The sequence below is a fragment of the Myxocyprinus asiaticus genome, chromosome 6 (genome assembly GCF_019703515.2).
Source record: "Myxocyprinus asiaticus isolate MX2 ecotype Aquarium Trade chromosome 6, UBuf_Myxa_2, whole genome shotgun sequence".
Lineage (NCBI taxonomy): Eukaryota > Metazoa > Chordata > Actinopteri > Cypriniformes > Catostomidae > Myxocyprinus > Myxocyprinus asiaticus.
In genome coordinates, this window is record NC_059349.1 from 10,680,920 (window position 1) to 10,707,534 (window position 26,615).

General features: G+C 40.2%; 1 protein-coding gene across 1 annotated transcript; it reads left to right on the plus strand.

Annotated features, from left to right (window-relative positions):
• The first annotated feature begins 304 nt into the window (after positions 1-304).
• LOC127441939 (coiled-coil domain-containing protein 13-like) lies at positions 305-26,223 on the plus strand. Its single transcript, XM_051699530.1, has 16 exons — positions 305-398; positions 5,362-5,572; positions 9,556-9,704; positions 10,973-11,115; positions 11,255-11,335; positions 11,484-11,597; positions 11,691-11,795; positions 15,934-16,095; positions 16,280-16,456; positions 17,077-17,283; positions 17,359-17,447; positions 17,631-17,771; positions 19,803-19,954; positions 22,526-22,619; positions 24,310-24,383; positions 26,210-26,223. Exons 1-15 carry the CDS (start codon positions 356-358, stop codon positions 24,380-24,382), a joined length of 1,941 nt encoding a protein of 646 aa, XP_051555490.1. The 5' UTR covers positions 305-355; the 3' UTR covers position 24,383; positions 26,210-26,223.
• The last annotated feature ends 392 nt before the right edge of the window (positions 26,224-26,615 follow it).

The window sequence follows — 26,615 nt, forward strand, 5'->3', positions numbered from 1 at the left end:
CAGTGAGCTTGGAGATCAGTGTAGATGGGATGACAGTGTTAAAGGCATAACTGAAATCAATAAATAGCATCCTGACATAGGAATTACTATGATTGACAGCAGCACGAGCACAGACACTCAGCACATGCACTTATCATGGAGTCTGTGTCAAACCAGCGAGGCGCACTTTTATGAAGGACTTTAGCGAATGTCTAAACTTAAATAAGCCTAAAGCTAAACAGGGTTGAGACTGGTCAGTACCCCCATTGGCCCTTATCTATCATGGCCTCTTAATAATCCCTATTCCTGAATTGGCTATATCACTCTACTCCCCTCTCCACCAATTGCTGATGTGTGGTGAGCATACTGATGACCTATGGCTGCCGTCCCATCATCCAGGTGGATGCTGCACATTGATGGTGGGTGAGGAGATTCCCCCTATACTATGTTAAGTGCTTTGAGTGCCTAGAAAAGTGCTATATAAATGTAAGGAATTATTATTATTATTTTAAGATGAACGGATTTGAATTTGCAGTATTTACTTTTACTTTTTAACACTTAAGTATTTTTAAAACCAGGTACTTTTTTACTTTTACTTAAGTAGTATTTTAATGGGTGACTCTTACTTAATTAGTATTTTAATGGATGACTTTTACTTTTACATAAGTAATACATTTGTGTTGTATATGAATGTGACAAGGAGGAGGGCGGGGTCGGGCCGTGACTGATTAGCCCCAATCCGGCTAATCAGCCACAGAGAGGGATAAAGCCAATCTGGATGTGGCAGTTCGGGAGAGAGAGAGCCACAAGCAGCTGTCGTGTGTGTTTATGTTTACGTCTTTTTAAGTTTTCATTAAACATTATTTTGACTGTTCAGCAGTTTCCCGCCTCCTCCTTGCCCATTTTAAACCCTGTTACATTGGTGCCAAAATCCGGGAAGGAGGAGGGATGCGCTGTATTGCAGTCCTCGCCACTGCTGTCCGCCCAAAGGAGCAGTCGCGGCTGTCCACCGGGGGACGGAGTCGTCGCTGCTGGCTGCCTGGACGCGGAGGAAAAGCCGTCATCCGTGAGGGGAGGAGGGGCTCACTGCCGGTCGCCTGGAGTGGTGGAGCCGCTGCCGGGGCAGAAGGGCTCACTGCCGGTCGCCAGAACGCGGAGGGGCGTTCCATCCACCAGGGGGCGGAGGACTCACTGCTGTCTGCCCTGGGAGGAGTGGCTGTCCTCCGCAAGAGGGTGGAGGAGAAACAGACGAAGCATCAAAGTAATATTTTAATGAAAACTTAAACAAAAAGACACAAATATGAATATCTCAATCTGAGAAACTTGTAACTCACATTTGGTGGCGCTACAGTTCCTTCATATTTGCGTTTTCTCAGTGTCAGCCACCCTGATGTGTTCAGAGACGCAGATGTATTCTCTCGCCCAGATGAGCACCCGCTTTTCATCCTTTTAGGCTGGAATTTTGAAAATAAACACTGGGACTTTTCTCTTGATGTTTATTGAAAATTAAGAATATAAATACATTGAAATAACTCACAGGTGATGAAGGTCTTTAAAACTTGAAATGTAGTCTCGATAAAACTATGTAAACTGACTTGAAGTTTGTATCTGCCGTACAGTTCTGATCTACAGTGTTCTACGTCACATGTATGACATCAGATTAAGCATATCATCATTTACATACATATTGTATTGTATTATATTGTGTTGTGTTGTATTGTATTGTGTTGTATCGTTTTGTATTGTATTGTATTGTTTTGGGTTGTTTTGTATTGTATTGTATTGTATTGTTTTGGGTTGTTTTGTATTGTATTGTATTGTATTGTATTGGGTTGTTTTGTATTGTATTGTATTGTATTGTTTTGGGTTGTTTTGTATTGTATTGTATTGTATTGTTTTGGGTTGTTTTGTATTGTATTGTATTGTATTGTTTTGGGTTGTTTTGTATTGTATTGTATTCGTATTGTTTTGGGTTGTTTTGTATTGTATTGTATTGTATTGTTTTGGGTTGTTTTGTATTGTATTGTATTGTATTGTTTTGGGTTGTTTTGTATTGTATTGTATTGTATTGTATTGGGTTGTTTTGTATTGTATTGTATTGTATTGTTTTGGGTTGTTTTGTATTGTATTGTATTGTATATGCACTCACTTCCTTGAAACGCGTTACTATGGAAACGGTCGTGACTACAAATGGACAGGAAATGCTTAGTAAACAGCTCGCTAACCCGTTAGCATATCATCGTTTTTTGTTTATTTACCTAATGAATATACTCTATCAGTTCTCAGTTTGGTTACGGGAATCTGTCTAAACTCTTCTGGTAAGTTTGTTCAGTCTTAAACGTCCTTTTCCACTTCTCAATCATTTCAGACAGCTTATAGTATAGAAACGTTTTGCTCTAATATTATTCTTATATAAAAAAGAAATAAAATAAAAGGCAAACAAAACAACAATAAAAGTGTACAATTAATAATAAAGAAGGGAAAATAAAAAAGGGTAAAACCACTTATGCACATGGGCTTAAACAGGTGTAATGTGCTGGATTGTTTTTTAATCCATTGACTCAACCGGTTTTGCTTTATTTCACATTGGACATCAAGTGTCCAACACAGCAGCAAAATGGGTTATCTTACAAAATGTAAACAAAAATGTAAAAAAAAAAAAAAAAAACCTTTTAATTTATTATTATTACCATTAACTGCATAGGCCCAGTAAAATGCAAAATAATTTACACGTCATAGCCTGAATAAGAAAATATTTTAAAATATCTTTTGAATTTGGCTGGTTTCATGCTTATGTCAGCCAGTAAATCACAGCTCAAAACCAATTATAGTCAACACAAAATATATTTATTCTCCCTGCAATTGAACCTATATTTAAGGTAGTCTGAGGCCTATTTTCTTTTACCTTGTGTAGTCCTGTGTAAAGGTTCAATGAAATGAGGAAGTGAGGAACAGCGATTCCAACTCAGGTATGTCACTTTTATTTATAACTCAAACACGTCTGCCTCAAGCGTGATGGTAAAGCTTCACAACAGCAGACAGCGGCCAACACACACACACACACACACAGCTTGTCAACTGGGTTCTCTTTCTCTTCCCCACTCTGTGGTTTTGGGCAGCCTTTTATCTCCCCACCTCTCACTGTGCACATAGAAATCACAATTAGCAGCAATTCATCTCAGGTGAAAACCTTTACCGCTTCCCCTCTGCCCAGACGAAGGCTCGGCCCCACATACCCCCACCGCCCGACTCAGTTCAGGGCATCAGCCCGGCCTGCCACAACCCCCCCCCCCCCCACCCACCCTTTTCTAGAGAGGAAGTCCACGACAGCCATCTGCGTCCCAGGCCTGTGGACCACCTCAAACTTAAACGGCTGGAGTGCCAGTTACCAACGTGTGATCCGGGCATTGGCATCCTTCATGCGGTGGAGCCACTGGAGTGGGGCATGGTCCGAACAGAGGGTGAATGCTTGTCTCAGCAAAAGTAGCGGAGAGTGAGCACACTTCTTCGGGTTTGCTGTGAGCCCCACTCATCGCAGCAACCTCAGAACGGCCTCCAGCTGCTGCATGTGCCGCTGCCAATCATTACTGTAAATAATTATATCAACCAAATAAGCAGCGGCATATGCAGTGTGCGGTCTGAGGACTCTGTCCATAAGATGCTGAAATGTAGCCGGGGCCCTAAACAAACCGAATGGAAGGGTCACAAATTGGTGCAACCCAAACGGTGTGGAGAAGGCCATTTCACCACGGGACATCGGCATTAAGGGGATCTGCCAATATCCCTTTGTTAAATCCGTGACGAATAAAAGCAAGCCGTGCCCAACCGATCGAGCAGTTCATAAATACGCGTCAAATTTTGACACCTCATTGACTTCTCTATAATCCACACAGAACCGGACCGAGCCATTGCTCTTAGGTACCAGAACTACCGGGCTGGCCCAATCATTGTGGGATTCTTCTGTTATCCCCATATCGAGCATGACCTTTAATTCTTCCCGTACTACCTGTTTTTTGTGTTCAGGTAACCGGTAGGGCCGACTACGTACCACTACCCCTGGGGTTGTCTCGATGTGGTGTTCTGTGAGATTAGTGCAGCCAGGGAGAGGTGAGGACATGTCAGATAATTTTTTTTGCAATCTGGCAACCTCCGTACATTGTGACGGTGAGAAGTGGTCTCCCCAAGGGTGAACTGATTGGCTTTTAGACTCACCTCCGTACCGAGCTCCTCCCTCTCCGGAACTACCGTCGCCAAGGTTACAGGGACCGCCTCTCTCCATGGTTTTAGTAGGTTGAGGTGGTAAATTTGACAGAACCTATCAGAACGCACTACCTCATAGTCGACTTCCCCAACTCGCCATGTGACCTCAAAGGGCCCTTGCCACTTCGCAAGTAATTTCGAGCTCGATGTGGGCAGTAATACAAGTACTTTATCTCCTGGTGCAAATTCCTGTCGCCGAGCTCCCGTTATACAGCCGGGACTGACGTTCTTGAGCCTGTAGCAAATTCTCCTGTGATAGTCGCCCAAGTGAGTGGAGTTTTGCTCTCAGGTCAAGAATGTATTGAATTTCATTTTTACTCTGTGAAGGTCTCTCCTCCCAATTTTCCTTCATGATGCCTAACACGCCACGGGGCTTACGCCAGTATAACAATTCAAATGGGGAAAAGCCCTTGGAGGCTTGCGGGACCCCTCGTACTGCAAATAACGGGATCGAGCCACTTATCCCAGAGCATCTTCATGTACGAACTTACGAATTATGTTTTTTAAGGTCTTATTAAATCATTCGACCAAGCCGTCCATTTGTGGATGGTACACGTTTGTCCGAATCGATTTAATACCCAATAATTCATACAGCTCGCGTAGTGTTATGAAAGTAGTGTCCTGATCAGTGAGGATCAACAATATGTGCTGTGATGTTGCGCAGAGGCACTGCTTCCAGATATCGCATTGCATAATCCAGCAGGACTAAGTAAAGCTTCACAACAGCCCACAGCGGCCAGCATACACACACACAGCTTGTCAGCTGGGTTCTCTCTCTCTAGCCCACTCTGGGGTTTTTGGCAGCCTTTTATCTCCCCGCCTCTCACTGTGAACATAGAAATCACAATTAGCAGCAATTCATCTCAGGTGAAAACCCTTACCTCTTCCCCTCTTCCCAGACGAATGCTCGGCCATGCCTTCGCCCCCACATCCTGTTTATGGTTTTCAAGGATAAAAACAGACCTCAATGTACCTGCCGCCCATTTTTGGTTTGTGACCCATAAAGGGAGAACAACTGCTTTAAATTGCTATATTTCATTCACTGTAGTGCAGCTCTCATTTATAACTGCCTATATAAATGGCAAATTTGTCAGATGCGTCATATTGTTTTTAATTTCTCAGTGATGGATGGTGACAGTGAAATAAAGGAGCATCTGAGGCTTCAGTTTCAAGCTCTTCAAGAGCAACAAGTTCAGCGCATCCAGAGAAGACTGGAGATGAGAAAGGAGATGGACAGAGATGAGACAAGCTCAAACACTGCTCCTCTCAGCAGTCTGGACAATATGAACCTCACAGAAGAGGGTGAAGACATGATGGATCTGTTCAATGCCAGGTGACACATGAAAAATAAATGTACAAATATAATTATGAAGGCTGTGATCTAGACAAGACCATCTCCTGTTACCAGATCTGATTTAACCACTAATTTGTAATTTAACAGACTCTTTCTTATCGAAAGAGACATGTAGTACACTTATTACAGGTTCAAGCCACTTAATCTTGCAGTCGCTACCAAAACATCGTGTTTTGTTGAAAATAAAGTAATATTGAGTTATTAACTAACATTTTATGATGATGTTTCATCAATCATTAACTCTTAGATCATTATGATCAAATTTGTGTATATTACAGACAAATTTGCATTTAGATTTTGATGAATCTTATAAATTAAGCTTTGAAATTTGTAAAAATTTACATTTTAATTGATTTAGCTGTGAAACTCTTTTAAAGAAGCTTAAAAATAATCTCTAGATGGGGGATGGAAACAAATTCCTAATATGTATTAGAGTGTATTATAGTGTGTTTCTACACAAAAATAATAATAATAATAATAATAATAATAATTGGTTAATGGGTAGTTACTGTAATATATACGGTAAAATATATTCTGTATTTATTAAGACAACAAATGGAATCCTCTAAACAATGCAAGTGAATGTACTAAATTTTTTGACGGTCCAAAATGCATATTTAGGGTGCATCAAAATAATCCACACGACTCCAGTCGACAAATAAAGTTCTTCTGAAAGCAAACGATTGATTATTTTGAGAAACAAAACAATACTTGTATACTTTTTAAATACATATGTTCGCTTCCGTACATCTCTGTGACGTGCGCTCATGAGAGAAATGACGTAAGCTCATTGGTAAGGTCACGCATCACGTGGAGGAGGAGGCAGAAAGTGCGTCATTGTTTACAAGAGAAACTTGCACAGACCACAGACCACAGACTAAGCGCCGTTCACAAACCAAAACAGTCCAAAACAATTTCAAAACAATATAATAAAAATAATAATAATAATAATAATTTTCAAATAATAATATAAAAACCCCCCAAAAAATGTAAACAATGATGCGCTTCCTGACTCCTCCTCCACGTGATGCGTGACCTTACCAATGAGCTTACGTCATATCTCTCAACCACGTTGTGACCTTCCAGCGAGTTAGGTAAGGCATCTTCCTAGTCCCGTTAAGGGGGGAGGAGGCACTTAACCAAGTAGGCAACCGGCGGTGCCTTTCCTGATTTGCTGTTAAGCAATTTCCCGCCAAGCTGGGAAGTGCTCTTCCCTCTCCAGGAAGGAGAGCACTACGGAGACCACATCCTACCAGAGTGAGGTTAACATGTGGAGAATACCTCACATGGACTTACCAACGGGGAAGTTCACATATGGAATGATACCACCGGAGGACCCTATCTACAGAGAGGGTACACAGCCACAGTGGCCGAGGCAGAGAAAGCTCTGGTGAGGGGAAACACAGGTTTCACCTAAGGGGAAACCGAATAGTGGAAACTCATCATACGGGATTACCAAGGGGGAATCACCACGCATGGAGCACTGAGCCCTAGCACACTGAAAAGGGGCATACCATGAGTACTGGGCCTGGTGTCGTTACTCCTCCACCGAGTTCGTCACCGAACAGTGCTTAAGAATTAAAGAGGCATCCGGGGTTCACCGGATACGGGGAACTGTTGTGGACAAAAAGGCGCACGTTATCACCTTTAAAAAAGGGGAAAGGTGCAATGCAAGCGGTACACCCAACCGCCCGCCCGGTCTACCTGCTGTTACCGCGTAACACTCGGGTCGAAACCGGGTCTATGCGTAGGTTATAAAACCTTGCAAAGGTATTGGGTGTAGCCCAACCCTCGGCTCTGCATATGTCTGCGAGAGGGGTCCCCCTTGCCAGTTCCCAGGAGGATGCAACACCTCTAGTGGAGTGCGCCCAGACTCCCAAGGGGCATGGAAAGTCCTGAGATTGGTATGCAAGAGAAATGGCATACACAATCCAATGGGCTAGCCTCTGCTTGGAGACAGCTTTCCCCTTCTGCTGTCCTCCAAAACAGACAAAGAGATGCTCTGAGCTTCTAAAGCTCTGCGTGTGGTCCAGATAGATTCGCAGGGCACAAACTGGACACAGCAATGACAAGGCTGGGTCTTCCTCCTCTGAAGGGAGTGCTTGCAGGTTCACCACCTGGTCCCGAAAAGGAGTGGTGGGAACTTTGGGCACGTAACCAGGCCGGGGTCTCAAGATCATGTGAAAGTGTGCCAGCCCGAACTCCAGGCATTTGCTGGTAACAGAGAGTGCCTGCAGGTCACCCACCCTCTTGATGGAAGTGAGCGCCACCAGGAGGGCCGTCTTCAGAGACAAAGTACTGAGCTCAGCCTGCTCCAGGGGCTCAAAGGGGGCTCTCTGTAGGGCAGGTAGGACCACAGAGAGATCCCAAGAGGGAATCAGCCGCGGTCTAGGAGGATTCAACCTCCTCGCGCCCTTGAGGAACCTGTTGATCAGGTTGCGCTGTCGTGAGGGCCTCCCGTCCAGTGTGTTGTGGTAAGCTGCTATGGTAGCCACGTACACTTTCAGGGTAGAGGGAGACAGCCGTATCTCCAGCCCTTCCTGATGGAAAGACAGCACAGACCCTACGGCGCATCTCTGTGGGTCTTCCCCACGGGAAGAACAGCAGTTCGCGCCTGTATCGCTCGAAAGCTCTTCCGGATAGAACAAGCGTGCTGGGGGATGGGAGGTCCGCGGGGGTTGAGCCGGCAAAAACGCTCCCATATCCACATCCAGATTGCCCACAGTGCTTGCCGACCCGGCTGGCTGAACATCAGCCCAGGACGGAGCAGGTTGGGGAGCAGCCGCAGTGGCACCTTGCTTCATGAAGAAGGAAGTGAGCCACGACCGCAATGTTCTGATGGGTATGTTCTCACAATAAGAACATAACCCTTCCACGAAAGCTGCCTCGGCGTGCTGGCGCCCCAAGCACTCGAGACAGATTTCATGGCTATCCGGAGGGGAGAGATAACGGCCACATGCAGTAACGCAAACGCAGAAGGACATCTTTAAAAAGACGGCAAGCGTTTGCGCGAGCTCTTTTAGAAGGAAATATACTCTTTTGAATATACTCTTTTAGCACCCGCGGACTCAGCCACCGAAGCGCCCAGGGGAAGCACAACACTCGACCGTTCGAGGGTGACTGTTGATATGCGCCGTAAAATCCAGCAGCGTAAGCGAAAGGTGAGAGGGCGAACACAAGCCTGCATTCAAAAATCTGAATGAGTGGTGTACGCCATCTCCTTTTATACGCGTATGTCCGGGGGTGGAGAGTGGCATGCAAATTCCATTCACCAATTCTCATTGTCCTTTTCTATTTTAAGCAAAGGTGATTGGGGCTCTCAAGATCGAATCCCTAGTGTCACTACATCGACACAACGTCGAGTGAGTGACAGACAGGGAACCATATTGTTTACGGTAAATGTATGGCAACCACAGCTGCCGATAGTTTACCGTAAATATAGCAGAATTTTTTTACAGTGTATGTTTTGGTAGTGACAAATTTTAGAAGAGAAAAAAACATTCTAAAAACATCTGAAAATACAATCTGAAAACTCACTGTACTTTTACTAGAAATTTGTACCTAAGATATGGTACAATATACAGTATATATGGACAGTTTTTCAAATGTTAAATTTTTTCCAAGTAATACACAGTAAACATGTATACTGTGTATATATATATATATATATATATATATATACAGTATTTCATAACAGTAATACATTTTATTAAGTGGACCATGTTGGAAGAACACTTAATTTCTCAGAACGCTCAATTCATATTACAATTCATGACTTGAAATGGAGCCAGTTCTTAAATTCTAAATTTTGCGCAACCATGGTTCTCAACATTTATTATACTCAACAGCTCATCAGACACAAGACATTGGAAGAATTTGTTATTACTTTATTGAAACAAGTACCTTTATTGGTCAGTATGGCTATTCACATATGTATTAAATGGTCATTGTGCTCTCATTAGAGTGATCCAGAATGAAAATGAACAGTTGCATGATCAACTAAGAGAGCTGAGGGATGAGAACGGCAGACTCCATAAACTACTGAGTGAGAAAGACTTTGAGATTAAACACCTGAAGAAAAAGAGAGAAGAGGAGAGGTTAGCATTAGCAGGTATGTGCTACATAATTGGCATTTGTTAAGATAACATACATTGATGAGCCTAAACATTGTGACCACTCACAGGTGAAGCGAATAACGTTGATCATCTCCTAACAAGGCCACATGTCAAGGTCTGGATAGATTAGATGGTAAGCAAACAATCAGTTCTCATAGTCAATCTGAGACCTGAGAAACTTTGACAAGGGCCAAATTGATATGGCCAGATGACTGGGTCAGAGCATCTCTGAAATGGCAAGGATTGTGGGGTGCTCCCGGTCAGCAGTGGTGAGTACCTACTGACAGTGGTCAGAGGAGGGACAAACCACAAACCTGCAACAGCGTGTTGGGCACCCAAGGCAACAAAGGCTATCCCATCTGGTCCGAACCAACAGATGGTCTACTGTGGCACAAGTCACAGAAAATTTTAATGATGGTTAGGGGAGGAATGTGTCACAACACACAGTGCATCGCACCCTGCTGCATATGGCGCTGTGTAGCCACAGACTGGTCAGAGTGCCCATGATAACACCCTGTTCACTGTCGAAAGTGCCTTCAGTGGGCACGCGTGGATGTGTGTGCTGTTTACGTGGGGAAGTGATGGCACCAGGATGCACTGTGGGAAGACAACAAGCCGGTGTAGGGAGTGTGATGCTCTAGGCAATGTTCTGTCCTGGGTCCAGTAATTCACATTCAATTTGACACGTGCCACCTACCTAAACATCGTTGCAGACCAGGTACACCCCTTCATGGCAGTGGTATTCCCTGATGGCAGTGGCCTCTTTCAGCAGGATAATGCACCCTACCACACTGCACATATTGTTCGTGAATGGTTTGAATGGAACATGATGAAGATTTCAAGGTGTTGCCCTGGCCTCCAAATTCCCCAGAACTCAATCCAATTGAGCATCTGTGGGATGTGCTCGACCAACAAGTCTGATCCACGGTGGCTCCCTTTCACAACTTACAGGACTTGAAGATCTGCTGCTAATGTCTTGGTGCCAGATACCACAGGACAGGGGTCTTGTAGAGTCCATGCCTTGTTGGGTCGGTGCTGTTTGGCAGCATGAGGAGGACCAACACATGGCCATAATGTTTTGGCTCATCAGTGTGTATACACTCACTGAGCACTTTATTAGGAACATAAAATTCCATGATTTTATGCATTGCACTGCTGCCACACAATTGACTGATTAGATAATCGCATGAATAAGTAGGAGTACAGGTGTTCCTAATAAAGTGATCTGTCTGACAATATATTTTCATTCCTTTGACAATCCAAGGTACAGCTGGTCTGGCAGGAGATGCTGCAGCAACCAAAATTGTGGAACTGTCCAAAAAGAATCGAGAGTTAGCTGCAGAAATTGAACGGGAGAAGACCAAAACTAAACAAGCAAACAACCGAATCAAAGAACTAGAGAAAGAGGTAAAGACAAAACACAATAGTTAAATTTTTGGTTTTCAAATGAATTCTTTGGTGCACAGTGGCACAAGATGTTGCAATGTTTTGACAATGAAAGCAAAAGATACATTTCATACAGTATTTAATCAAAACTGTATATTAGCTTCAGGCCATACTGTTACTTCATCCTGGACAGAAGTCATACAAAAAGCAGACTTCAAAGAATGTAGAAGACCATATTGAGGTAACATTGTTTTACATCATGTTCAACATCATTTGGTGCATGATCAAACATTTGTAAATATTTTTAAATGACTTATTTTTAGTTAAATGCCCTAAAACTTTTAACTGTCAAACCAGTTTGAATTCGTTCTCAATTTGTTTTTATGTAGAACAGTCCAGTGGTAAAATCATTACAGGAGAAACTGTCTGCAGCACAACTGAAAATGACTGAGTACCGTAACCAGATTCAGTCATTTAAACAAGAGTTAAAAATAGCTCATAAGGTTTGTGCACAATAAATAATGTAATTTATCTTAATTTGTTACAGTAAAAATTATTTTTATGTCATAATCTCTATCAAACTACTATTTGTTCAGGTGTTGTGCTGTGAGGTGGGTGAGTATGTCAATATTCAGCAGATACTGTGTAATCCAGGAGGCTGGAGAGGTCGCTCACAGCAGATCCTCGCTCTTCAGAACAGAGTGAGTCAACCGGTCCTGAACCTGTACGCTTTTCGTATGCCTTTTAGGACAATATGTTTTGGATTTTATTGGCTTTAATTCATTTTTAATCAGCTCTCAAGATTTGAAAATGTCCACTCTTTCAGAAGCACCTTTAAACATTTTCACAAGTGCCTTTCAGATTCTTTGATGGATAATCACACATTAACCTAGATTATTGTCATTATTTTTGATTGTCATTTGTTTTGACCACTCTCTTTAACCAAAAGTATAGTTTACCTGAAAATGAAAATTCTCACATCATTTACTCACCCTCATGTTGTTCCAAACTAGTGTGACACCATAACAAAAATATAAAAGTAGTCCATACAAAGCCATACAGAATTCTGAAGACTTACAATAACTGAAAAGAACAAAATCAAAAATAAAGATTTTCAAAAAGAACAAAAATAATTACTCTGTGAAAAATATTCAGAAATGGCACATCAAACACAATGTTCCAGATTTGACATAATTTCCTCAGAAAGCTGTTAGAAGGCTTCAAAAAAGTTTCAACATACACTAAAAATTTTGGAGTGGGGTTTACTTAAAAAACAAAGAAACTAGGAAACAATATCCATGCAAATATTAGTACATTTAACAGACCATATTTTCAAGTAATTCAAGGCTACTCACAATTCTCAAGAAAAGATTACTTTGCAATTCTCTGTTTCAAGTAAACTTTACTCACTTTTTGCTTGTACATTTTACTTAAGCAATGTAGCACTGAATTAAGCCATGCTTTTAAAAGTGTACTAGCATTTTAATGCATTTTAATGCTCATTCGTTATTAAAGCCCATTGCAATGCTGGGAAAACCAGCTTCAAAAAGTTATGTACAATTTGCTTCTTTTATTTTCCCTTTTAAATTTACTTTAAATTAACATTTAAATATGACAAGTTTTTCTACTTAAGGATTGGTACATGATGACGCATTGTAAAGATAACACACAATCATAAATAATATTTACTTATTAGATAGAGCATCAATTTTTACATGTTTGAATTGAGAAAAAATGTAGAATTTACTTAATATTTTCAAGTTCATGCTTAAACTAACTTATTCAATGTACAAAAGACATATTTTTTTCTGCTAAATTTACTTTAAAAAAAAAACATTTTCAGTGTAGTGTATGAGTTGTATAGACTACTTTTATGATACTTTTATGTTTTTGTTTTTGTTTTTTTTGTTTTTTTACACATTCACTTTAATTTAGCTTATCTTCTACTTTCTACTTTTGCTTCTTAAGAGGCAGTAACACTAGACTTTGACCATGCAAAAAATTTTCGGACAACACAAGGACCAGGTGTCAGGGTTTGTGAAGGGAAGAGGGAAGAGAGTTAGGATCCAAATGCAGAACTTTAATTGAAAACAAAAGAGGATACAACAATGAAGGTAATCATATGAAGAAGAAGATAACATAAACACTACAGCAGTATGCTGGCTAATAACACTCTACATACAAACAAGAACCGACCCAGGAACAAAGAACAAGAGGCTATATGTTCACATGGGCTAACAAGAAGACGAGGAACACCTGGGATACAATTAGGGCAATAGACACAAAGACATAACAGATGAAGATACAAAAATTAAAAGCAAAGGGCCTGAAGCCCAAAAAAATGAAAAATGAGAATAGTCCTGGGCTCAGAAGAAAATGAAAAGGCTCAGTGGGCAGAGCCGCAGGAGGCAGAGGCTCAGGAGGAGGAGCCACAGGAGGCGGAGGCTCAGGGGGTGGTGCCTCAGGAGGGGGAGACGCAGGAGGTGGAGGCTCAGGGGGCGGAGCCACAGGAGGTGGAGCCGCTGGAGTCTCAGTAGGAGGAGTGAACAAAGCCTCTGGAGGAGGAGCGGGTGGAGCCACTGGAGGAATAGTCTCAGGAGGAGTGGGCGGAGCTGCAGGAGGAAGAGTGGGCGGAGCCGCTGGAGTCTCAGGAGGAGGAGCATGCAGAGCTGCAGAAGGAAGAGGCCCAGGGGGCAAGCCACAGGAAGCGGAGGCTCAGGGGGCGGAGCCACAGGAGGTGGAGCCACAGGAGGCGGAGCTGCATGAGTCGCAGGGAATGGAGTTGCAGGGGGCGGAGCCGCAGGAGGAAGAGACTCAGGAGAAGGAGCGGTTGGAGCCGCAGGAGGCTCAGGAGGAGGAGCGGACTGAGATGCTGGAGGAGGAGCGGGTGGAGCCACAGGAGGAAGAGCAGATGGAGCTGCAGGAAGAAGAGCGGGTGGAGCCGCAGGAGGAAGAGTGTGAAGTGGAAGGGCCTCTGTCGAGGGGGTCTCTGGAACCACCGCAGCTAGGAGCAGAGGGGCCTCCATCAAGGGGGTCTCCGGGACCACCGGAACTAGGAGCAGAGGGGCCTCCATCGAGGGGGACTCCGGGACCACCAGAGCTAGGAGCAGAGGGGCCTCCATTGAGGGGGACTCCAGGATCACCAAAGTAGAGAGCAGAAGGTCAGCCCTTATGATTTCAATGATAAAATCCTGAAGAGACCAACGATCACAGTCTAAAGGGTCCAGCTTCCTCACAGGGTCATTAAGTCCTAACCAAAACATAGTTCTGAGGGATTTGTCATGCCAGTTCATCTGTGGCCATTTTCCAAAAAATGGAGCAGTATACCACTGCAGGAGTGGACCCTTGGGAAAGTTTCCCAATTTGTTCTGCTGGATCCATAATGTAAGCTCAGTTCTTCTGTGAGAGTTTATGAAGGGAATTAGCGAGAGAGTGAGGATCCAAATGCAGAACTTTAGGGTGCTTTCACACTGGCAGTTTAGTTCGAAACACAGCATGGTTCGCATTAAAAATTGGTAATGTGAAATCTGTCATGCGGATCGGGGAGCGCACCACGGTACCGAACCCGAGACTACCTGTAGGAGGTGGTCTGAGTTTGGTTGCAATGGAACTGTAGCGTGATTCGCATGAATGTGAAAGCAACTCGGACTCGGGTGCGCACTCGTTCAGGAAATAAAGTAACCTGAGCATGCATTTTAGCTGATGATGACATCTATCAATCTATCTATACAACTTATAAATACTATATATAAATACTATTATAGGTTACAAATATAGGGTATAACAGGAGATGACAGTGGTGATAACTTCACCTTGGACACGAAGATGAGTATGTGTGCAGTGTAAACAAAGATGCAAATGAATTCCTTGCAATCAGCTGTCTCCTCAAAAAATGCCATTTGCGAGCAGCAGCAAGCCACCTTCCCCTGGACATCTGATGAGTTACACCATGAAGCACACATATACGCAGTTGTTGTTCACTCTGCTGTGCATAACGGCACCAAAATAACAAAAAAACAAAAAGTATGATGAGTCGTGTTGTGTTCTCCATGCGTGTTTGTGATGACGTAAGATGAACGCAAATGGACCGGGGTTTGATAGAATAAAGTGAGTGTGAAACCAGACCAAAGCTGCGGGGGGCACCGGGAACAATCGCACTCGTGCCCAGTGTGAAAGCCCCCTTAATTGAAAACAAAAGAAGAGGATACAACGATGAAGATAATCATACAAAGAAGAAGATAACACAAACTCTAAAGCGGTATGTTGGCTAATAACACCCTATATACAAACAAGAACCGACCCAGGAACAAAGAACAAGAGGGCATATGTACACATGGGCTAACAAGAAGACGAGGAACACCTGGGATACAATTAGGACAATGGACAGGAAGACAGATATAACAGAGGAAGATAAAACAATTTCAAACTAAAAGTCTCTTCAAAACTTCAAAAAAGAGTCCTTGGGAAAAACATAAGAATGACGTGACACCAGGATATGATGTCACGTGGGAGGGCTTCTGCTTTTAATAAATTATACATCACAAATAACAAATACTATTATTTTCAAAATGTTATACCATCTTCTCACTTTTCTGTATGTATGTATTTCTGCCTCTGTAAATAATGTTTAAAAAAATAAAATAGTTGTCATACATGCTCCATGGTTGCTAATGTCTTCTCAATTATTTTATTACTTAGCATTATCTTAATTATTATATAATCTGGATTTAAAACCTGATTGCAATACCTGTTCCACATATGTATGTGATTTGCTCTAAAATCTGTTAATTCATAGTGTTATAACTCACATGTTACTATTAAGCATTTCATACACTCAAGGTGCGAGACCTGGAACAACAATTGAGCCAATCATCTCACAGGAAGCAGCTATATGACCTCAGTCTGGAGGAGGAGATCTGGCCTGGAGGAGGACAGAAGACACAGGACAGAAATCTTAGCCACATCCGTAATAGAGAGAGAGAGCGGAAGGAGACCCTGGAGGTTGTGAACATTAATTAAACATTGTTATAGTTCTGAGTATTTCCTAACTTTTTCAAACCATTTTCTGGTTTAGGAAGTGACAGATATCTATAAAATACACTAATCCTTTGATTTTAAGATGCAGTGATCAAAGCCTCAAAGTCTATTATTCAAAGATAACATTGAAAATGACGTGTCTTTGCAGAAGCTCACTAAGGATTATGAGGTTCTCCTTGAAGAGCACACAGACATGAAGAAGAAACTGGAGGGCTCCAAAGCCAGAAACAAAGTGTTAAGCACAGAAATCAAAGCTCTGAAGAGTCAGATCAGCACTCTACTGGATAAGGGCAAACATGACAACGAGCTGGTTGATGCGCTACTGGTAAACAGAACTGATAGCAGCTTTTACGCAATAACAGAAGATCTGTAAATTATCAGTGTTACTTAGCTTGAGCCAGTTCAGGACCCAACCTCAAGTCCTTTTGTTTGCAAGAGTCACAATTTAATTTGTTCCATTATTTTGCCACTCTTCAGTTTGATGTTTTAAATCCTGAGATTACACGGACACAATGCGGATATGCAGTTACTCATCGTCATCATATAAATAATTAGGGTTAATTAGCCTAACATAACCTAACCATGGCACCATTTTCATATTTTCATGTGGTTTGCAAGCCACAGGTTGATTTCCTAGGTTCTAGATAGTTTATTGATTATTTACTAAAAAAAAAAAAAATTATAAAAAATAAAAAAAAACACTGTGTTAAAAGTAACTGACAGTGTATTTTCGATTCGATTTGCACAAGCAGAAAAATAATTAAAACAGAAACAAAACAGAAATTGAACATTGTAATACATTTTATAGCATTTATATGATACTTCACATATAGTATATCAACCAATGAGAAGATACAATTCTAAACAGCCAAATCAAAGCAGATGACATGTATTGCAGTGTATCAGCCTCTCTCAAAGCTGCCCTCTGGCTCCCTCCTCTGATAGAAGCAGCAGACGCAGTGGCAGGCCATGCTGCATCATGTGAGCCAGAAAAGGTCCAAGCTCGAAGAGGCCCAGCAGGGCCTGGAGAAGCAGCTACAATGTGAGGCCCAGCAGGACAACTCCCTCATCCAGCAGCTCAAACACATGGTGTCAGAGAAGGAGAAGAAAGTAAAGGAGCTGGAGCAGGAGATCCAAAAGCTCGCCATCAAGGTATGACACATCTGACCGCGGATCATCAGCTGCATTTTCCTCTACATGCTCATACATATGTTGTGTCTGGTGCAGAAACAAGAAGCAGGTGGCTCGAGGATGCCAGCTAACATCAGACCATCAACATCACGACAGCAGAACAGCAGGGAGTCCAACTCTGCCGGGTATTCAAGCTGACGTGTCAAATGTTAACAAATAACAAAAGCATATAATATTCTGTGAAGTGTTCAGCAGCTTTGTATAGGCTAAGATCAGTAGGACAAGAGGACAATTAAACAAACAAACAAAAACTTATTTTATCTAGTACAGCACAGTGATTAACAGCATTGCATGCTACTGTATCACAGGGATGCACGAGCAGCCTGTCCAGAGTGTGCTGTTAAAATTCCATCACTCCAAACTCAGTGTGCAGAGTATAAGGCTCTCTATCAGACTGTCAGTGTGGAGAGAGACAGACTGCTGGAGCTGACCAAAGTGCAGCAAACCAGGTGATAGAACAACCATTATAACCGACTGATATACATAATAAATGAAAATGTTATTTGTGCCATTTCTACATGTGTTCAGGGGTACTAATTTGGAGAGAAAGTGCACATTATTGCCACTAAATGTGCTATTAACCATCCTATTCTGTTCGGTCATTTTTGACCTAAATACATTTTTCCATAAATACAGTTTTCCGTCTGGTTTATCTGAGCAGTACAAGACTTTGTTACTTTTCCTTCTTTTGCCATCCAAACACACAAAAAAATGGGACTTGATTCATTTGACATTTGACACACACAAAAATGAATTGGTGACACTATAACACAGAGCAGTTTTTTATTTTTTTATTTTGTCATCTAAAATCTATACATTTGCCACAATGCAGAACACACACACATAAATGAAGGGGTAAGTCCATAACACATTCACAATGCAGCACTCTCTCTCTCTCTCTCTCTCTCTCTCTCTCTCTCACACACACACACACACACACACACACACACACACACACACACACACACACAGAGAAATAAATAGATCAAACTAATGCAGAACACAACACACCCACGCACGCACACACACTCATGCATGCACACACAGAGAACAAAGAACAAAGTCTGAGTCTTCTGTTTTATACACTAATTTAATTTTCACAGTTCATTGCTGTTTATTTCTGTTTATTACTGTTAAATTTGCTTAACATGATTATTAATTTACTTTAATTATTAAATGTTGATGTTTGAAATAAATGATTGGTAATTAAAAGATTATTTTGTCTTCTCTTTGTAACACCAGGTCAGTTCTGACTGTAAGCATAATTTTACATTATTGCAAAAAATGACACTTCAAAACAGTAAAAAATATAATAAAAAAAAAACTTAAGTGAGTGGCTGCATACAACACTGCAGCCATCTACTGGCTGTTATTTTCATGACATGATTTTCAAGTCATGTTATTTTTCTTTTTCATCAGATGGCCCCCAATACATGATACATTCTCATATTTTCTGCATGTTTCAACCTATAGAAGTAAAGGTTGTTGCTGTTTTAAAGAAATAAGCTTATTTGCATATGCAAACGATTGATGAAATCGAGAAATGTGTATGTAAACAAGATCTAAAAAACATAAAATCCCAAAAGAAGGGCATTATTTTATTGATTTTACTTCAGGGAAGATGTAAAAAAAAAAAAAAAGTTACACCTGTACTGTATCTGATCAAAAATGAACAGCAAAGTAAGCGGCCCTACTTGATCAGAAATGGAGGGTGAAATGGTATACTGTATATCAAGCTGAATACACTTTTTTTCAATTCAGAGGGTATTTATTGTTTGAAGTGTTTTTTTCTTATTTTCATTCTGACATTAAGGCATGTGGTATCCTGTAAATAAAAATGAGTGGGCTCTTCTGGATTGGGGCAGATTTCAACCACCTTGAATACCCTAGCAACCGCATAGCAACATGCTAAAAAAAAAAAAAAAAACACTCAGAACACCTTAGTAACCATATAGTTATGCTCTTGCAATCATCAAGAACACCCTTGCATCTGCATAGTATCATGCTAAAAAAAACTCAGAACACCTTAGCAACATTGCAATGCTCTGGCAGCCACCCAAATCACCCTAGCAACAGCAATGCAACATGCTGAATCACATAGCAACCACATAACAATGCTCTGGCAACCACCCAGAACACTCTAGTAGCCGTATAGAAACAAGTTAAAGTTGTGCCACAAGGAAAGTAATTGTTGTTGAGCCGTTCCAAATATGTCCGATGGGAGACAGGGCATGTCAGCGAGTCAGCTTACTATTGCCGATCCTAGGGTACCGGAACTTTCGGAAACAGCATGCCAACATCCCGTGTGATCATGTTGCAAAAAATACCCAGAACACCTGAGAAACCACATAGTTATGATCTGGCAACCACAAGCACCACTCACATTTTCTTTATAAAATGTAAATACTTTATCTAACTGGAAAGTATTGTTGTGTTTTAGGGCTGTGTGTATCCAATAAGGGTCTTTATTTGTGTTACAGGGAAGAAGAGGTGAAGCGCCAATGTGTAGAAGCTGAGCAGAAACTCAGACAAGAATGGCAGCGTTCAGTTCTACTAGAACAGCAGCTGGAGAGAGCCAAACTGGACTTAAAGAAAGAGTCAAATCTGCAAACATCTGATCGGAGCAGAAGAGGTTCTGTAAGCTCTTATATAGACTGAAACTAGTGTGTTTCTAGGGTTTTTAGTCTATTTATCAATTCTGTTTTCAGTCATATTTCTCATTGTTTAAAGGGATAGTTCACCCAAAAATGATAATTCTCTTATCATTTACTCACTATTATGCCATCTCAGACTAGTATGACTTTCTTTCTTCTGTAGAGCAGAAGGATGTATAATGTGTTTTTATCCATACAATGAAATTCAATGGGGTCCAAAAATGTTAGGCTTAAGAACATAAAGGCAGCATAAAAGTAATTGGTAACACTTTATAATAACTACACGGTATAAAGTATTTGTAAAGCATTAGTTTATAGTTAGTTGATCATTTATAATTTATTGTTCCTACTTAATTACTATTATACTATTATAGTATTAATACGCTACATACAAATAGTTTGTTATTTGTTTTATATTCACTGAAGAAAATTATTTATTATTGTTTAATAAGTTAATTTATAGGCAGTTTGATAATGTTTTTTTTTTTTTTTAACAAGAACAAGGCATGAATTCATAGTAAATAAATAAATTATATATGTAATTAATTGGATTTACATTTAAACATAATGTATTTGTTACTGTTTTAGTAACACTTACTATTAAAGCAATTATTACTTAATATATAGGTCGTAATAAAGCATTGACTAATTGCTAACTAAGCATTTTGGTGACCTAATCTAAAGTGAAAACTGTATATGCCTAATTGAACATTTATTAATGATCCATCAGTCTGAAAATAACCATCTTCACAGCATCTCAATCACAAAGGATCAAAACAGACACTGAAGCTCAACAAAAAACAAAACAAAAACAAAAAACAGACATAACACAAAAGTACAGGAATAATAGTGAGAGAGGAAAATCCAGTTTATTAATTTCAAAGAAATCCTCAAGTTGCTCAAATGCCACTTTAGCATGTTCCGTCCTATTATGCTTTATAAGCAGACTGGTGGATACAAACCTCAGACCACAAGAGGGCAATAGATTTTTTAGGCATGACCATGAAACCAGTGCTGCATCTATAACCTGGAAAATGCTGCCTATTAAAATAAGGTGCTTTTCAAACTGTTCGAAGACCAGTTTCCTTAAGAGTTCCATTCATTCAAAACAGTTATCAGTTTATGATTAGACAGCAAGTCAGCTACCTACGTTTTTGGATGCAGCCCGGATGTGGTAGATGAGTCGATAGTTGAGTAGTGGGGAGAGACACGGAGAAAAAACGTTCATTTGAATGGACTGGGGACAAAGAGTCGGCTATATTTTTCGATATGTTTCAATTCAATTTGCTGCCATAGTCCGCCATGACAGTCGTTGATTGAAAGAAGAAAATACACTTTAGCGCCCCTTGTGGCAACGCTGAGAATGCAGCACGTACTTGCGTTGTGTTATGAACTGAATGCTGACACATTTCACAATGCAACGACGCATGAAATCAAGCTTGTGTAGCAAGGTGCGTCTGCTTTCATGTACGTGCAATGAGTATGTTGGGGCCACAATTGGCTGCAATTTCATTAAATAAATAGTCTGTAATGTGCTGCACGCTTTGCATTAAATGAGCGTTTCGCTTTCTGTAATATAATATACAGATTACAGAAGTCATAATGTGATGTTTTTAGCGGGTCAACGCCTTCACACATCACTTTGAAGCGTGCAACACAAGATAACTGGATATTTCATAAATAAAATGACAGGCTGCTGTGGTTTAATAATTAGACTAGGACACATGTACAACACATTTACAAGATCAATGGAAGATTGACATGATTGTGACAATACAGTACTGGCCCGAAAGGGCGAAGCTCTCACACTGGCCCCGGGCCAGCTGGCCATACTTACTGTTGAACCATGTTAATAAATGTTTAATTAGGCATATATAGTTCTCACTTTAGATTATGTCATGCAAAATGCTTAGCTAGTCATTAGTAAGTGCTTTATTACAATCTTTATTAAGCATTGATTGATTTAATAGTAAGTGTTCCTAAAACATTAATAAACACATTAAGCAGAAATATGTGTCCAATTAATTACATATTTAATATCTTTATTAACTATGAATGTATGCTTTCTTAATGTTCTCATAAGTTATTAGTTATTATAATTATTATAAAGTGTTACCAAGTAATCCATACGACTCGAGTGATATGTTAGCTTTAGAAACAACACAAAAATGTATTCCTTATTCCATTGCTTCTATCGCTGATTCCATCACTTTAGAAGACATGGTTTAAACCACGCAAGTCGTATAGATTTCTTTCATTCTGCCTTTGTCTTTTTTAGAGCGTAAACATTTTGGACCCCATTGAATGGACAAAAACACATCATACATTCTTCAAAAAATCTTTGTTTGTGTTCCGTAGAAGAAAGAAAGTTATATGAATTTGAGATGGCATGAGGGTGAGTAAATGATATGAGAATTAAAAATTTTGGGTTAACTATTAAATATTCCTTTATGTGCGTTGCTAAAACAAATATTATCCAGTGAATTCAAAAGTTTGATTAAATAACAGACTCAAACTGATATCCATTGGATGGTCTTGAATTAATGTAGGAAGCTCTGGCAGCACTCTGAGTCTCCCTGAGAAACAGGAGGGCTTGTCTCCCAGAAGCTCCCTTGATGCTCAACTTAGTGAACTCAAAGCACGGTACGTTTTTTTTACCATAATTCAGTGTTTTAATGCCATCACATTTTAGCACTAATAAATCTAAACAACTATCACATAATAATGCCCAATAACTACTTTCACATGGAATCTGTACACACTTTTTTTTTTTTTTTTGATGATTATGAGGGGAAAACTGCAGAGTGAATTAAAATGTGGTAAAATGTTTTCAACTGAGACACAGTCTTACTAGTAGCAGAAAGCATGATCAAATTAGCCAAACAATTTCATGAAAAAACAAAAAATGTTGGTGTGTAGAACTTTCTGAATGACAGGTGTTTGAATTCTGCAGATACTGTCAAAGATTTCTGTACAAGCCTACTAATAACTTAGTGGAATATTTTGGGTTCAATACAAGTTAAGCTCAATCGAAAGCATTTGTGGCATAATGTTGATTACCACAAAAATGTATTTAAACTTGTCCCACCTTTTCTTAAAACAAAAAAGCACAAATCTGAGTAACAGTCAGCACTTACAATAGAAGTGAATGAGGGCCAATTCGTTAAAGCTAAAGTAAGTAATTTCTGCGCCACCAAACAGAATTGCAAATCTAAATATTTTTTTCAACACAGTTCTCTGAATACGCCCCCCTATTGCTGTTGATCGAACAAACAGACAGTCCCGCCCCCAACTCATGCCACTGGTTGAGTTAATGTCATTTTCTCTCTTGAGACATGTTGCTCAAAACAAACAGAGGAATTTTCATTGCGCCACAGAGACACAGTGTTTTCAGGTTTTCTTATAGTTGTCTCTGCACATTAAGCTGGGATAAGAGAAAGTTTTTTAACACCAAAAAAGTTATATACATCAGTTTACAGTTAAAATACTCATTGTTTCAAAAGTAGCCACAAGATGTCAACAGTATGCATGTTAATATGATTTTAGTGTGATAAAATGGCTTACTAATCTTTTTTGTGTAAAGTTATATCCAGTTTAACAACTTCGTTGCCACGACGTAATGCTGTAAACCCTCTAATCTTGCAGAAACGATGATTTAAATAACTTTACAGCTCAAATAATACATGAGTTTTTACAGAAGAATTAATGTAAGTGCCTTTATAAACTTATAAGCTTCACATTTCTGCCTTGAAATCCTCCAAAAATTGGCCACATTCACTTCCATTGTAAGTTCCTCACTGTAACCTCAGTTTTTGCTTTTTTTTTTTTTTTTTTAAGAAAAGAAGGGACGAGTCGAAATAAATTTTTTGTGGTAATCAAAATTACACCAAAAATTTTTTTGATGAGCTTAACTTGTATTGAACCCAGATTATTCCTTTAACAACAAAAACAGTTAATGATTTCAACTGCTTCTAAATGTTTTCAGACATTAGAGTAAATTTTTTTTTTTAAGAAAATGTGAGTGGTTGTGTTCATGTTACTGTGTGGTTGCTAGGGTATTGTGTGGTTGCTAGATGGTTGTTTGCTGACTCAAGTCAAAAGAATCCACCCCCTAGTCTCTTTGATATTCCGTTCCCTAGATATGACTCCGGTCGATTCCTCAATATGCGTAAGTCTAAGATATCTTTGCACCCCTTTTACCGTGCACCAGAAGAAATTGTAGATCCAATAAAGTATCCTTCATGTCAGTTGCACAAACAGTGCGGGACAAGTTACACGCAAGTTTAATACTTAGGCTTAGGGATTTCAAAATCATATTGTCTTGTCCATGCAGGCTGGCACTGCAACTGGAGGAAAACGAGGCCTTAAGAACCACTCTGAGGAACACTATAAAGGACAAGACATAAGGTTTGCAATTCTTCAAGGACATGATGGCCCAAACCAAACAGGGCTTCCAGCAGGCCCACAGAAAGCATGAGTTGCATTAGTTGGGACTAAACCTTCCTTTTGGCTTTGAAGACTGTTCTTTTACATTATGACAAGTTTTCATCGTCATTTCATTTGCAATAGGATTTTTAAGGTATATTTATAGAACTTCTACATATCATAAAACAAGTGGTCTTTACTATCCAGTTAATACAATGATCATTTAAAGCAATTTGACTGATTATACCACAGAGAGAAACACTGTTTGTTTAATGAAGGTAGCAACATTTTAAGAAATTATTCAGGTAAACCAAGAAGTTTTTTCTCTCTCTCTTTTTGGCAATGTAAAGTGGAAATAAACTTTCCTGCTTTCTTTTCTGACGCACATTGCTCATTAATATTTGATTTGTGTGCCGTGGTGTGAAACCAGCATGAAAAGTAAAACCAAAACAAGGTTCCCAGCATGTGAAACGCCGCCCTGCTCATTGTCTAACCGAAGCGATATGTGCGCGATTACTTGACCTCTCATTTGCCGGCTCTCGTCTTGTTTACATTTACTCTATCAGCCTGTGCATTCATGCTGGCATACATGAGTTATTCTCTTTCCTATGTGGCCGGAGGGGGATTGAGGCCCTCCTCCCTACACTAGTCCACCACGCTTAATTTAAACCTGTGGCTGAAGCAGTGTACTCCTCTTGAAACAGCGCATTATTTCATCTTCCCAGAACTCTGAGGGACACTGGCAAGCCCAAGGCTGTAACGAGTGCAAAAGCACCACAAGACAAAAATATCGTCCGGGATTGGAAATCCAAACAAAAAGCAGCTTGTGTTTCAAATGAGATTTCAGGTATGGGTTGTTTGAGAAGGAAAGAGATATGCTGTAAGTCATTTAGGCTGACCAGGAGAGTTAACTCTTGCAAGCACTTTCAAGAGAAGTTTACGCTGTTCTGCAAAGTAGAGGAGCACTCAATTGTCATTTTCTGAATCCAATATATTTTCCTTTTTCAATAAAAGCTTTAAATTAATCTGTTAAATATAGAATCAGCTAGAGCAATGATAAATGAACTTCATATGCCTAAATACTTCAAAGCCACCACAACTGTAAAACCACCACTATTTAAATTTAAGCATTTGGCAAAGACTTTTGTGGTAGTAACACAAAAATGTCTTAAAACAGTACTGTGGTGCAAAGGCAAAACGGAGAGATTACGTATTTTTTCAAAACTCTTAGTCTTGTGACAGACAGGTTTGGCTCAAACCAAGTGTAAAAATAACTAACGAATATTCACTAAAACCAAAAAGCCATTTTTCTCAGTTCCAGTTTTGGCTTAGTTTTTGAATTTTGGATTTGTAGGGCAGAATGTAGTCTCACGTAGCCAGACCTATGACTAAAGCATAGGTCTGGGCTCTATAGCAACTTTAATTGGCCAAGAACTACCCATTTAGACAGGAAAAGCCATCTAACTGACATGTTAAGCCATAGATATCTATACGTAGATACCTTATTAGCAGCTGTTTCTATGGACTGCGATACATCAGCTTGTCCGCCATATTAGATAGGTCAAGAGTCGTCCGTCAACACATGAATGTAAATTGACAGAAATGGTATGCAAAAGTCTAATGTCTTTTCCAGCCAACTTTTAGATGATCTGATTTTCCATAAACATTGGACAATATTTTAGATGATGTACAAATCCTGACTTCACTTCTAAAATAAAGTCCTTTACAAATGAATATATCATGGCAAACATACAGAAAATTAGCACCCAGTCATTCAATTCATTACATGATGAACTGTTTCCACACAGAAGCAGTTATGCAGCAGTCTGAGGCTTCTTCTCCATTCACTTACATTCACAGCTCTCCTTGTTGACCATTCCAAGATGGCTCCGTGTTTGACGTATCCGAACCAGCCAAATGAGGCGTCTACTGTTCGTATATACAGTATATCTATGTGTTAAGCGATCAATCAGTCAGTTTTGCCATTACGGGTGTTTAGGGGCAAGGTTATCTGAGATGTATCATACCATTATAAAAGACAAACATTGCAAGTGATTGCAAAGAAAACACATGGGAGAATAGCAGAAAATATGTAGAAAGTTTAAGTACATCACAGAAAACCTCATTATAGAGAATATCATAGACATAAGTAAATTAACAAAGCAGAATATGCAGCTCTGCTCGTGGATATCCGCTTTACTTTCTGCTATGTGC